We start from the raw sequence: 14,747 nt of genomic DNA on the forward strand, positions 1-14,747 counted from the left end.
CGTTACTACTCGTACATATTCCATACTATCGGCTGGACACGTTAGAGTACATTACATTTGCCTTGTGTGCCCACATCCCTGCATGTCCGATATCCCCATCATTACGCACACATTTTGACGCTTGCTCGTCCAGAATCGAACATTAAATTACATTAGCACAAGACCAGCAGCCAATCGAGAGCTGTCCGGCGGTAATTTCACCAAATTGAATGCAAAAAAGACGCTGCGCTTTTCCAACCTCCTCCAGTCCTAGTCACGTCTCCACCTTTTGCAACCTAGATCGCGTTCCTCGCAACGCAAGCAAGCCGTTGAAATTCTCCTTGAAACTGAGCTGAACTCTCTCTCTCTCTCTGTGTGTGTGTGACTTTCTCTGGCATTTTCTCGTTTGTCTTCTATTCTCTTCTTTTTACCCGCACGAGGAACAAGAGAGGGACAAAATAGGGATCCCGGTGAGGAGAGAGAGAGCATGCAGGCGGCATCCCTGTCAGGCTTGATTCCCGTTGTAGGCAAAAGTCAGAAGTAGCAGCTCCGTCCATCTGCAGGCCGTCCGAGTACGACTTGACGTGGGAACCTGCTGATGTGTGCTACAAATACCTAGCCTGCATTCTCATCTCTTTTTTATTTGTGCCCTTATACAAATACTCGTAGTAGCATTACTGGCCAGTAGTAAATACATGGAGCTTATTATGCTGGTAATTGTAAACTCCGAATAGCTCCCAAAGCTCTTTCGTGTGGCAGCCTCAACTAGAACTATCCTATCCTATCCCACGCGACCATGTCGTCCGACTTCCCTGCAGCAAATTGTCCACGTCAAGCTGCCTCTGCGCACTCCTACATGCTCCCTACATGAGACCTTTTCCCCGGCCTTTGCGCAATTCACGCTCACGCTCACCACCCCCGCCGCAGATGCTGTGCCGAAACACACACACAAAAGGCTACCGGCATGTCACATTTGATATCATGGCGCAGTCTTACTCGTCGGACTGCGGCGAGTGGCCTTGGTACCTATTGAATCCCCCGGTCTGGCATCCCGAGAAATCAGGCAGAAATGCATCGTCGCCAGCACATGATGGCCTCGCATGGGTGAGTACATGCGCCGGCTCATGCAATTGCAGTTACAGGTTAGCTGCACGGCTTGGTCGCGAGGATGTAGACTTGCAGACGCGATGCGGTGCGATGCGTGCAGTAACGTAGCCTGTGCTGGTACAGAGTACTCTAAAGTCCAATGTGAATTTTATATGAAAATCAAGTACAGTCTACCAAACAAGCAGAACCCCAACCTCAGTTCCAGCCAATTGCAGAGCCCTTTTGCAGTCCATCCATCTCCAACTCTCACACAAAAAGAGCACCTCAGCAAATCAAAGCGACTTCTCGTCTTCCCCAAAGTGGAGCCCCCTCTGGATCTTCCGCTCCGGCCGCCGTCCGTCTTCCGGTGCCAAGACCGGCAACCGGGACTTGCATATTCCGAACGCCGCACTAGCCTCGCCGGCAAAATCTCGCTTATAGCAATTTTCTGATTTTTTTTTTTTTTTGCTTCGAAGCGCTCAAGCAATTTTGAGTGGTGAGAAATTGTAGCCTTTTTTCTTCTTTTCACTTTTTGTTGTAGCCACCCCCTCCATCATTACATCGTCAATTCAAGTCTTTTTTTGTTGTTTATAGACTCAGAAAGACCAATTAAGATGGCTCCTTCAAAAGAAGTCGCCGCTGCTGGCGCAAAGGCCGTGGTTTCCATTGATCCCGCCCAGGTTCGTAATCCATCTCTCGCCGTAGCAAACGGATATCAAAATCTTCCAAACCGCCAGAAGCTAACCACACAATCCAATCCCAAACAGACCCTCAAAGCTTCAAAAGCTCTCCTCGCACACATCAAAAAGGCCTCCAAGGAACAGGCCGAGGCCTCGTCCAAGCGCAACATCCTCGAGGACGACGTCGACGCCGAAAAGACCGTCTGGCTCACGCTCACCACCAAGCGACACATGGCCGACAAGGCTCGCCTGCAGCCCGGCAAGATCCCGCTGCCGCACAGCCTCAACGCCTCGGCCGAGACCTCCGTCTGCCTCATCACCGCCGACCCCCAGCGCGCCTACAAGAACATTGTCGCCTCGGACGAGTTCCCCGCCGAGCTGCGCAACAAGGTGACCCGCGTCATCGACGTCACCAAGCTCAAGGCAAAGTACGGCCAGTACGAGGCCCAGCGCAAGCTCTTCGCCGAGCACGACGTCTTCCTCGGCGACGACCGCATCATCAACCGCCTGCCCCAGATCCTCGGCAAGACCTTTTACAAGTCCACCCTCAAGCGCCCCGTCCCCGTCGTCCTCAAGCCAAAGGCCCGCAAGGTCGACGGCAAGAAGACCAAGCCCCAGAAGAAGGAGGGCGAGGTCAACGCCGGCTCTGCCGCTGACATCGCCAAGGAGATTGAAAAGGCCCTGTCTTCGGCCCTCGTCAGCCTCTCCCCCACCACAAACACCGCCGTCCGCGTGGGCTTCTCCGACTGGACCCCCGAGCAGCTGGCCGCCAACGTCGAGGCCGTCGCCGCCGCCATCGTCGACAAGTGGGTGCCCCAGCAGTGGCGCAACGTCAAGAGCATCTACATCAAGGGCCCCGAGACCGCCGCCCTGCCCATCTGGCTGACCGACGAGCTCTGGCTGGACGACAAGGACGTCATTGCCGATGCCGAGGGCGAGGCCAAGGCTCTCAAGGCTGCTGAAAAGGCCAACATTGGCAAGAAGCGCAAGACTACCGACGACAATGCCGAGCAGAAGGCCGATGCTCCCGCGGCCAAGAAGGCCAAGAAGGCCGCCAAGGAGAGCAAGCCCAAGGCGGAGAGCAACGACGACAAGCTGGACAAGCAAATCTCAGATCGTAAGTTGAGGCTGAGAAGCGCAAAGGCCACAGCTAAGAAGGCGGCGGAAGAGTGAAAAGAAGAAGAAGAGATTCAAAAGTCAACAAAATGAGAGAGAAGGGGAAGGGGAAAGGGGTTCAAAATTTTCGGCATAACAAGTTCCTTTTACATCATTATCTGTGTGTATGCGCATAATAGGATGATTAGATATCTGGCACCGGCGTTGCGGCGTATCATTCGATGGAAACGAGAGAGAGAGAGAAGAAAAGATGTGAATAGAGAATGGGATTGTTCATATTGGACGGGGCGCCATATTCCCGCTACCTATTAAAAGTCGCACCCAGTTGTATCTGCTCAAGTGCTGTACATGAAAAAAAAACATTTCCCATACGTTCAAATTCAAGTTACGCCGAAATACATTCCGTGCCCGTAGCAAAGCGCCGTGGCATCTCCCGTCGCTCATAAATACGGCCAGACCCGGACAAGGTAGAGATGGATAAATCGCACGAGGAGATAAACAAGGCAGAGGAGGGCCAGCAGAGAGAAGACAAGCAGCGTATAGCCCACGAAGAGAAGGATGATGATGTATATGACAATCGTCCAGTGACACATGATTACTTCAGCAAAGATGGCAAACATGCCCAAGGTGAGGATTGACTAGAGCTCTCCCTGGGACACATCTTCGGCGGTTTTCTCGGGGGGGAACGACCTATTCACAGGCCCCAAGAAGTCCGACATGACCTCCTTCAAGACGTCAAGAGTGATCTGCATGTGGTCGCCCGTGATGGAACGGAATCGAAGGCCGCCCTTGCTGTCCAGCTGGCGAAGGCCAAGCCAGTCCTCCTTGTACTGAGTCTGCTTTCGTAGGGGAATGGTTTCGTTGCCGTTGACCTCGGTGAACCAGGAAGTCTGCTTGGGAACGACGGTGGTGTCGTCCTCAAACATGTACATGACGAAATTTGAGAGGCCTGCGATGTTCTTCTTGTACTGTTCGTTCTTTTGCGGTCGCTCGTTGTTGATGTCGGCCAAGAAATTCGAGTGTTCAAGATAGGTATCGTAGTCGTTTGAGTCGCGGTAGTATTGCGCCGGCACCAGGCGGCTCTGGACGAAATTGCTCCAGGTATTGAACCTCAACAAGGCCATGGCGCCTTTACACAGGTAGTCTACGTTTCCGCACGTCTTGAACTCGGAGATGCCGTTGTGCTGGCTGCCAAAAGTGATCAGGTTGCGGACCGGGGGCTTGTTGCATCGCTCGACATATCCGCGAAGGAACTGCCCTCCCTGGGAGAAGCCGATGGCGTCGATGGCCGGGGCGGTGGACAGAATTGGATGCTCGGCGAGGACATCGCACACGGTCTGTAGCTGCTCGGTGACGTTTCCGAAGAAGGTGGCGGAGCGGTCGGAATTTGGGTCGGTGCTGAGTCCGATGGCGTATGTGAAAGTGCCCGGGTGAATCTGGTCTGCTAGTTCTCCAACTTCCGTGATGCCCTCGGAGTTGAAGGTGTCGCCCAGACCGTGCCAGATGACGAGCGGCAGTGGTGTGTCATCGTCTGCGTCGTCTGCGGTGTGGAGGGAGAATTTCCAGCCGAGGGTGCGGCCGGCAAGCAAAGCTGTCGCGAGGAGGGACGTAGTGGCGCGCATAGTGAGAGAAGGACTGGAGAATAGATGAAACGAATATTTGGATGATGATCTCGAAACCTCTGGATGAGTGCTCTGTGGGTGTAAATGAGGGAGGATGGAAGGTTGAAGATGAAACAGACGAGGTTGGAAAAAGCTGGTGATGATGCGGCAGGGCGGGCAGGGATTAAGCTGTCAGCGCGCGCGTTATCGTTATCGCCGGGCAGAAAACCAATCCGGGGCAGTAAAGCCTGTGGGCGGTGGTGGAATAGCGTTCAAGGCTGCGTATGTCTGTCCACTAAAGTTTGGGCTCACAAACTCCAATCAGCGGCATCAACTTGGGCGCCTTGGGGGCGAGATGTCGGTTTACCCTACAGCCGGGCAGGTTAAATCAATCAATACATGTGATTTAACGTATTGAGAGACAATAAGAAATCACTGATAGAAGAAGAGTCTTAGGAACAGGTGTTTTTATGTTATTTATTATTATAGTATTTCCGTATCAAAGGCAGCTCTCGATAACCGAGCAAATGGCCCAGTACAGGTATCTTTTCATGTGTGTCCGACCATCATTCCCCAATATGACTGAAGTAACAAAGTAGTATATGCGCGCGTCTAATAGCCATCAATCTCTGCCATGGTTGAGTAGCTTATGGCCGCTATAGAAACAACATCACATAGCTGTACTTTCGTACGGGGACATGCCGCAGTCGTGCTTAGTTGGGTGGAGTGAGTTGAGGTGCTGCTGGAGCATCGCCCGCAGGAGCAGAGCCGCCCGAAAAGTTTGGTCGGAAAAGATTGAATGGAAGACCCATGGCCACAGAAGCAGAGGCAAGAGCGGCGAAAAAGAGGGTTGAAGGCTGCATGGTTGCTTGAGTTGTGTTGGCTGGTTATACGAAAGACTGAGCTTGAAGATTTGCTGATACAAGGAAGGGTATCGGTGCGATCCAGCGCAAGGTGATTTATACGTAAATGCAACGACGATGAAAGGAAAATTCAAGTCGATGTACCGTGAGAGCTAGCTCACTAGAAGTGAATGAAACAGAGCAGTGCAAATGAACGGTTGTTGAACAAGATGGAACAACTTGACAAACATCGAGGCGGATGGGGCGCTCCTTTAAGCTGTTCCGGCAGCAGCGGTTCAGGGGGGAGATCAAGAAACTTGTCCTTGAAACATTTACTTGTCACCAAATTACTTTATCCTAGATGGGAGCCGAGTTTCATGCAGTCTGTCTCCAAGCTGAGCCGTTAGGCCAGGACATGAGACTCGAAACCGGCGACTTGCTACGCCATGGGTTTCAGCCGTACGCAAGGGGGGTCAAAGGCACGACGAGGCACGTTTGTTTAGCGGCGCGCTTAATCATTGTCGGATAGTCGCTGGTCCCAGTGAGAAACGGGATCCAATGCATTCAAGCGCTTTGTAGAAGCACCATCATCATCTTAATTGCATTCCAAGGGCGCTGGTCTTGGGCGTTGTAACACGACTGGACAATGCGCTTCTTTGTACATACATGGCCACCATCCGCTTACAGAAAATCGATTGGCTGTGGGTGATTGGGAGCTTCAAAGCCACAAGCATCCACATCCATTGATTTACAGCCATAGGTACCTTTGTCTCTGGGAGTGACTGGTAGCATTGAATCATCCCAATTACTGGTCAACGCATGGTATCATCTATTGCCATCTCCTAGTTGGAGAGTTACATGTACTTGCTGTTGTACTGGACGCTGATGGGATTAGTAGCGATAAGAGCCGATATTAGCAGAGTGAGAATGATGGCAGCAGATATTACAAGAACTGAAAGATTACTATAAAACAAAAAGCCGTCTCTCCTGTACATCTTTATGACACAATTAATCGTGTCCTTTCCTTTTCTTCATTCTTCGCCCTTTCTTTTCCCTTTAATATCAGCCTTGCGCACTGCGTCATCACGCGGACTCGATCCGCGCTCCAGCGGCATGGCTGCGCGCCGCAAAAAGTTGAGTGGGCCTCTCTTTGGTTACTACTAGCTAGCACATCACGGCATATTTCCATCTTTGACTCCTCCATCTCGACCTCGACGACTCTCACATGCGACGATTCGATCCTGCAATGGCGGCGTGTTAGTAATGCTGCAGACGGCAATCGCAGAGCGCCGTCAATAGTGCCTGCTTAGGCTCCTGGGCAGGGAAATCGGGCGCAAAAAGGCACCTCAGCAATTAACCTCTCCACGAAAGCTACACCTCCGCCAGTCGATCCTACTCGAATCCCCCCAAAGACTGTGGCCGCCTCTCTCTCCCCCTCTCCCTCTCTCCATCTTCAAACCTCTCAATCATAAAACATGTCTCCCACAGACCTCGAGGCGCCGCCAACGGCTTCGAATGGCGACGCAGCTCCCCGAATCGGGCCTCATCCGGGCTACATCTCCAGCTCGAATCAATACGCATCGGAGCTCAAGATACGGCGCATGCTCAAGGAGAATGGCTGCGACCCCGCGCGAGAGGATAACTACCGCTTGCAGGGCGTCCAACTCATAGACACCGTCCGGCAGCATCTGAACCTGTGCGTTGTACTGCCCGACTATCGCTGGCCATGGACGGAACAGAACTAACCTCTGCTGCAAAAAGCCAGGCCGGTGCGGACATTCGACACGGCGTGCACCTATTTCCACAAGTTTCGGCTCAACTTCCGCGATGCCGAATACAACTACCAAGACGCGGCCCTGGCATCGTTGTTTGTCGCGTGCAAAGTTGAGGATACGATTAAGAAGTCCAAGGACATACTCGCGGCAGCCTACAACGTCAAGAATCCTGAGAAGCCCGCCGCTTCAGACGACAAGGTGCGTGAGGCCTGTGTCCTTTCAGACTAAACTAACATAATTATGCAGATTTTTGAGTCACCCGGTAAAATCATCATTGGACTAGAGCGACTGATTCTCGAAACGATCGGCTTCGACTTTCGCACTCGTTACCCCCAAAAGCTCCTGGTCAAGGTCGTGCGCAGCATCCTCGGCCCTGACCAAGGGAAAGAATTCTTCAACATCGCCTACGCCATGAGCATCGACATGTACAAGACGTTTGTTCCCATCAAACGCACCACCTTCTCCATGGTCATGGCTCTCGTGGAACTCACAGCTCGCATGACGGGCAATCACTTGGACAAAGTGAAGGACTTTGCCGCGCAACGACGGCAGTACCATCGCCCGGCTGTGCTCGAGACCATGCTAGATATCCTGGACCTATATGTCCAATACCACAAGTCGACCAAAGTCGGCACGCAGTTTGACCTGAACCGATTCATGGACATCAAAATCGCCCTTAACACGGAGCTCGAAAAAGAATTCATCTCTCGACACATGTACTACTGCAGCCGTTGCGAGAATGAGGAACCCAGCCCCCTCACCCCTGGCTCGATCACTTCGCCGACAGCAACATCATCATCGTTGCCTGGCGACTTGTCCATGCGACGAACGGCGCGCGGCCAGGACGGCACCATGCGATTCGTTTTCGACCCCGAGGCGGCTCGAGAGGAACAAGACACGGTGGCCCAGTACTACAATGAAGAGTATGAAGAATACGAGGTCGAAGTGGAAGAGCCGATACCAGTGCCGAGAAACGAGCATCCGGAGGGAGGCGGGCGTGGGGGATATCGTGGTGGACACAGTCATGGGCCTCGAGATAGGGGTGACCACAGGCGAGGAGGGCCGTATGGAGGAGGATACAGAGGGGGGGACAGGCACTATCGCGGGAGGAGATTTCATTGATTTCATTGAATACCGATGACGTGCGAGTAAGCTGTGAGGCATCATGTCGTTGGCTTGGTTAGTTGCCTTTGTTAGTCACCTTGTTGGACGTCATGTCGAATCACATGTATTGCGTATGTCAAAGGAAGCAAGAACAAAGAGAAAAGATGGCCAAACAGATGGCCAAAGTCGGATCACATGCACTGCGTATGTAGACAAAGAAAAGCAAGAACAAAGGGTCAAGATGATTGAACAGACAGCCAAACGTCGCAATGGTCAACAAAGCGCACAAGATGGATATAAGAACTCTGAAAACATGAATATCGTGGGGTGGTTGCCTCCGCTTTCCTCATCCCCAGGGGAGATCCATATCTGAGCTTGATAGAGCTATAACCTGCGGTTCAATATTATTATCAACCAGCTTCAGTTTAACAACTCCCATCCGTACGACAAACCATGTCGGACCACTCGCGCTCGTCGGAGACCTCCAGCGTACAAGAGGAAGAGTTCCAAGGTCCAAGGTGGCGAGAGGATATCGAGTCAGTAATTCTTGACATGTCCTCTGAGCCAGGGAAGAAGCTAATGGAACCAGCATCGTTGTAATTCATGGCGATGAAGATGGAAAAAAGTGTTCGCCGGATCTGGAAAATGCTAAACCGCTGCAAGACTCCCTGTTTGACCGAATCGGCGAGATTCGAGAAAAAATAATTTTTGAGTACGATGTTGGGGCAACGTTCGGGGCTGGCAAAACCGCTGGCTTTGATGAAGCGGCCGTGAACTTGCTTGAGACCATCTGCAAAAGCGACAACAAGAATGAAAATGCAAATGGAGCCGGTGGAAGCAGAAACAATAGTCTTGTTCCCTTGGTAATGATTGCTCATGGTTTGGGTGGCCGCATTGTGCAAAGAGCCTTATGCATGGCTAGGCGGAGCTTGAAGTATCGATCGATTGAACTTCGAACCGAATTGCTGGTATGACAATATGCAAACATTAAAAAGTACATATTGAACGAGGTTGCTGATACTGTACAGATGTTTGTTGGCACACCACAAGTCTCGTCAAAATACGACGAGTTGATGGGTGATCTACTTTGGAGTGACGTGAGACGGGAATTTCTGTCTTTTGCATTGCGCTATCGTATTATATCCATCAACCAAGACCTCGAGATCGGTTCGTCGAGGGACATCTTCTTCTTGGATTGTCCGACGGAAAAGCGCCTGACTCGCAACACGCAATACATGGATCTGGGTCAATTTTCCCTGGAAGACGAAGACCTCATGGTATTGACTAGGGAGACTGAAAGTCTCCTGAAGCCAAGCCATTTTGACGATTATTACGACGAATACCTTGCTGTTTTGCAATTTATGAATAAGAAGAGGTCTTTAAAGATATATCAAGATGAGCCCACGGCGCAATCCCGATCTTTCAAGTGGATGGAACAAGAGCGTCCGAAGATTGAAAGATGGCTGTCGGAATCGGCTTCCAGGATCCTTCTCGTGAGCGGCGATGAGGGCTTAGGCATGCGTCCGGAATCTCAACACCTGATGGAGGAGGCAGAAGAACGGTACAAGGAGAGTGCTATGAGTACCGTTTCCGCTTCATTCACCTTTGACTCCTTTGACGATCGTTTCAATACCCTGGAGGCATTGTTTACATCGCTTGTCCTGCAACTTTTACTGGCCGATCCAACTCTATTCAGTCTCCTCGCCGATGTCGAAGCGGGCTCTGTTGCAGATATGCTATCGGACGACACCAATGAACCAATGGTATCTCGACTCTGGCGCTTGATGAAGACTTTGCTGTTATACCGCAGGAGATGCGCTATCGTTTGCGGTATCAACGCAATTCAAGACTGCAAGTCAGATTATACGGCATTTTTGGAAGATCTCAAGAACCTTTGCAGTATATCGGAAGCAAACTTTAAAATTGTCATTACGAGTGTCTATGACGGAACTACACTTAAGATCCCTCTTAGCATTGCCCTAGATCAGGAGGAGGCCATGAAGCTGCAGAGAGATGAAGTCATGAAGTCTGTATCTATATTTATCAGCACTAGACATGATTTGAAAGAGCTTGAACGCTACATTGCGAGCACGATATTCGAGACGATAGGCACAAACTTCTGGCAGGCCAACTTGCACCTCAAGTACCTGGAAATGAGTATGACGCATACTACGCCAAAGTCTATCAGAGACACGATGACATCGCTGGGCGCCGGACCAGCCCAGTCGATTATAAGCCGTTTTCTCCACAGGCTCATAGATCATGGCAAAGATCGGAGTCTAAGAATGCTTGCATGGATTACCTACGGGTTTCGACCGCTTGAGCTTCCGGAGTTGGCCACCGCAATGGCCCTGGATTTCGTGGACCCAGTCTCTTCTGCTCAGAAACCAGTCTCTCTGGACTGCGACCCGATAGATGACTGGTATTCTCGTGATATATCAGTGGACATTCAGCTCACTCTGAGGAACATCTTGGAAATTCGCGGTACGGCAGTGAGCATCGCGAACCTACACCTGAGGAAAGCCGTCATAGAAGAAGTAAGAAAAAGAGCAAACCGATCAGATCTATCATACAAAATGGAAGGAGAAAAATTCGAGGCGGCTGGGCTGTCCAGAAACATTGACCACCTTACAATTGCTCAGATATGTCTCGGCTATCTCTCAGTAGAACGCATGGAAAGAGTCTACGAACTTTTGGATGGGCAGCATCTGCTACATTCAGGTCCTTACCAAGATAACTTCTGCATCTACGCTGCACAGTACTGGCCGGCTCATTATAGATCTATCGAGGGTCCTGCTGCTGAGGTTATTACCGCAATAATGGAACGGCTTCAATGCCCTCCCTGGCTCGCAGCATGGAGGAAACTGAATGATCATTTGGGGTATCTTGAGCATAAGATTCCCGAAATCCCAGATTTTCAGGCACCAATCTCTTTCTATTGTGCTAGTCTGGGATTGAGAGCTGCCCTTGAAGTAGCATTGGAAAAGGAAGTTCAGATGATTGATGACGAGAGCAAAGATATAATCTTGATGGCAGCAACAAGATCAGGCGACCTGAAGACTGTAAAGTATTTGCTTGCAAGATTTGATTATCAACATGATTCTATTTCCGAAGCCATCGCAGGCCTGCTCATGAGTGGAAACCAAGCTGTGATAACAGAACTCTTGAAGAGATTCCAGTGGGAGCAAGAGTCACCTGCTATTACCTCTCTGTTAGAACAAGCTGCTTATATGAATGGGCCTCCACTGCTAATGCAGACTGCTGCCGACCAACTTAAACAGCACCAGAGTGGTTCAACGGCTCACTTACAGCCGGCTTTGCATGCCGCGGTCAAAGTGGGCAACAAAGCCGCGGCAGAAATCATACTCGATTTAAAATTCTTAGCAACCAAGGCCACTAGAACAGCTACGGATGAAGAAAGCCAAACACGAGACCCCGCAAGCAACTTATTACACTTGGCCGTTGCAAACGGAAACGTCAACTTGCTATCGATGCTCGCCTCGGAAAACTTACCAATCGATATGGTGGATGAGAAAAACAGGACTTCACTTCATCTTGCTTCTATGCTGAGCTATCAAAGCATGGTCCGTCACTTGATCTTGCGGAAAATAGATGTCAATGCAAAGGATGCTCTCGGTCGTACGGCTTTACATTACGCGGCTCTTATGGGTCACCTTGAAATTGTAAAAGAGCTACTTTTACAAGAAGACATTGCGATTGATGAAATGGACGCTGCGGGAGATACTCCATTACTGTTGGCCACCAAAATGCAACAAGGGGAGGTGGTAGAAGAGCTATTGGAGAAAAAGGCATCCCACAAGAAGTATAATAAGTTCGGGGATACGGCTCTTCATATCGCCGTCCGGAATGCGGACAAATCTATTGTTCAATTGTTAACCGCAGAAGAGGATGTGGACCTAGAGGCGAAGACAGTGGATTCTTTGACACCCCTTCTCTTAGCTGCTGAATGCGGTCACTTGGATATATTCAAGCACCTTCTCAATTCAGGGGCCGGAAAGCACGCTGAGAACGCTGCTGGATTAACACCTCTGCATCTGGCAGCGAAGAATGGTCATGTGGCTCTCGCAGAGTTTCTGATCCAGATCGGGGCGGAAATCGATTGCTTGGGTAATGCGACGTCTCCGCCATTCCATCTCGCAGCCGAAGCGGGCCATGTCGCCTTTGTGAAGATGCTTCTTCAGCACAATGCAAACATCCAGAGAAGAAATAGATTGGGTCAGACTCCAATCATGATTGCTTGCGAAGCTGGCAACGTGGAAACCGTGAGATGTCTCGTAAACAATGGAGCGGGACCGGAGGAGGCATTAAGTGTTGCTGCCGCGCAGGGCTATCGACAAATAGTCGAGATTCTTCTTAAAGCTCTTGAATCTGATGATGAGTTGAAATGGAAGCGGGATTTCTTGAACAAGGCACTGCGTGAAGCCATTGAAAAGAATCATCTGTCTATTGCTAAGCGAATTTTCGAGACGGGAGTTGACATTGAAAGCAAAGATTTTCTTGGAAACTCTCTTCTTGATCAAGCTATGCGTTCAGGATCAGTTGATATGGTTCGCCTTGTGCTTGAACGTGGTGCGGATGTCAATCACATTAGCATATATGGGCACAGTGCTCTTCATTTGGCTATCAAATACCAACTTGACGAGTGCGTCAAGTTGCTTGTTGGAGCTGGAGCCGATGTGAACGTCTCAAAACACTGGGTTATGCCTCCTCTGCATTTCGCAGCAAGTTATGGCACCCTTGCATCTTTCACAATGCTTCTAGACGCAACAGAGGACATTGAATTTCGCTCAAAAGTCAACAACACTACTTGCATGTATGCGGCGTGCAATGTAGGCAGGAATACGAGAATTCTGGGAAGCGAGGATACTGTGGAGAGAATCAAACTACTTGAGGCGAAGGGCGCGAATATCAAAGCTCTCGGTGGAAAATGGGGTTCTCCCTTACACGCTGCTATAGCAATGCGCTCCAGATACACGGATGCTCAATCCTTAGATGTGATGGAGTATTTACTTTTGCGAGGGGCTTCGGTAACCGACAAAGATGAACAGGGCAGAAGTGCCGTTCATATTGCCGCCTCCACCAAGGGTAGCCTGGACAGCTTCATCAAAATACTTGGCCGAGACCCGAATGGCCTGACACGACAAGATACACAGGGCAGAACTGTCTGGCACCATGCAACAGCTGCAGGGAACCTGCGTGTTCTGAAATACATCTCACGGCTCATTTGCTCCGACGATTGTGAAAATGAAGAATCATCTCAGATACCCAAGGATCCACGCATCAAAGACGCCATCTCACAAGGCGATAAACATGGTTGGACCCCACTCATGTGGTCTGGCAAACAGCAAAAACACCAAATTGTCTCCTTTCTTGTTCATCATGGAGCTGATGCCAAACACATCTCTCGGTTAGATTGGAACGCGGATCACGTTGCATTGTATCATGGTCAAAGGAACGTGAAAAGGCGACTGAACAAGATGAAATCGAAGGCGGACCGGACGGCGAAAGCGGAGGAGAGACTGAGGGAGTTACAGAGGCACAATCCGGGCGCGGAGGCAGATGAAGAAGAAGAAGATGATGATAGCGAGCTAACCTCTGATTCTGATGCCTATGACGGCTCGAAGAAGCCCATACGCCCTGTTGAGGGGGCGGGCACAGTACTCATTGACGGTAAACCCGTAGGCGAAGCCACTCGAAGACGGCTGCTTTGCGGCGGGTGTGCGACGGTATGTACCCGGATCTTTGCATCTTCCTACTACCAGGCCAGGCCTAATCTAACCACTTTGCTTTCTAGGTGATATATGGACCATATTGGATGTGTGAGGATCCAGAGCTCCATTTCTGTTTCAAGTGTTCTTGGACACGACATGAAACACATCCCGGACAGACGTTTAAATTAAATGACGAAGACTGCAAAGAAGGGGAGATGCCGCCTGCTCCTGGTACAGATTCGGCGCAAGTGGACTGCGCTGTGCCGTTGCCAGTCACCGATGATGTAGATAAACCTTACATGGACTTGATGTTTAGCTCTTGATCACTATGTATGGCCTCTTTGCGCTGTATGTTACTTTATGCTGTGTTGCCTGGAACCAAGGCTGAGGGGCAAGAATGGATGGAGAGCAAACAGCATGATGAAATAAAGATGATGATGAATGTTGGAGGAACACGAAGTATGTCCAAGTCTGGATGGAATCTACTTGAGAACTATATAGGAGACGATGTTGCTTTTCAGAAATTAGTCACTGCCTTCATTCTTAGATCTGACAAAGCCAAAACAACCAGGCGCCTCTACTTATGTACTCTGGATGGATACATAACATACATGTCTTCAGAAGACTGTGTGTACTGAGCTAATTAATGTTGATGGCCGCAATGATAACCTCAGACATCTAAACTTGGGAGTTCCTTTGTATCCATCCCCAGTACTTGACTTTTATCCATAAGAGACGCACACAAAAAACAAGAAGAAACATTACCACACACAGTAGTAGCAATAATAGTTGAGACGAAAAGGGAAAAAGAAACCGAAAAGAAACCAAAAAA

The 14,747-nt window shown here is 50.2% G+C and overlaps 4 protein-coding genes across 4 annotated transcripts; 3 read left to right on the top strand and 1 right to left on the bottom strand.

The window, feature by feature from the left end:
- Positions 1 to 1,679: 1,679 nt before the first annotated feature.
- Triagg1_6937 (uncharacterized protein) lies at positions 1,680 to 2,918 on the top strand (the record flags this gene model as incomplete). Its single annotated transcript, XM_062901616.1, has 1 exon — positions 1,680 to 2,918. The coding sequence occupies one exon, from the start codon at positions 1,680 to 1,682 to the stop codon at positions 2,916 to 2,918; it is 1,239 nt and encodes a 412-aa protein (XP_062754009.1).
- A 581-nt stretch (positions 2,919 to 3,499) lies between these two features.
- Positions 3,500 to 4,483, bottom strand: Triagg1_6938 (uncharacterized protein; the record flags this gene model as incomplete). The annotated part of the gene is made up of 1 exon (XM_062901618.1): positions 3,500 to 4,483. One exon carries the CDS (start codon positions 4,481 to 4,483, stop codon positions 3,500 to 3,502), a length of 984 nt encoding a protein of 327 aa, XP_062754010.1.
- A 2,296-nt stretch (positions 4,484 to 6,779) lies between these two features.
- Triagg1_6939 (uncharacterized protein) lies at positions 6,780 to 8,220 on the top strand (the record flags this gene model as incomplete). Its single annotated transcript, XM_062901619.1, has 4 exons — positions 6,780 to 7,000; positions 7,070 to 7,277; positions 7,326 to 8,076; positions 8,120 to 8,220. 4 exons carry the CDS (start codon positions 6,780 to 6,782, stop codon positions 8,218 to 8,220), a joined length of 1,281 nt encoding a protein of 426 aa, XP_062754011.1.
- A 416-nt stretch (positions 8,221 to 8,636) lies between these two features.
- Positions 8,637 to 14,238, top strand: Triagg1_6940 (uncharacterized protein; the record flags this gene model as incomplete). The annotated part of the gene is made up of 4 exons (XM_062901620.1): positions 8,637 to 8,719; positions 8,773 to 9,151; positions 9,212 to 13,930; positions 14,092 to 14,238. 4 exons carry the CDS (start codon positions 8,637 to 8,639, stop codon positions 14,236 to 14,238), a joined length of 5,328 nt encoding a protein of 1,775 aa, XP_062754012.1.
- Between the last annotated feature and the right edge of the window lie 509 nt (positions 14,239 to 14,747).

Source organism: Trichoderma aggressivum, assembly GCF_033847375.1.
Source record: "Trichoderma aggressivum f. europaeum strain CBS 100526 chromosome Unknown scaffold_029, whole genome shotgun sequence".
NCBI classification, from domain to species: Eukaryota; Fungi; Ascomycota; class Sordariomycetes; order Hypocreales; family Hypocreaceae; genus Trichoderma; species Trichoderma aggressivum.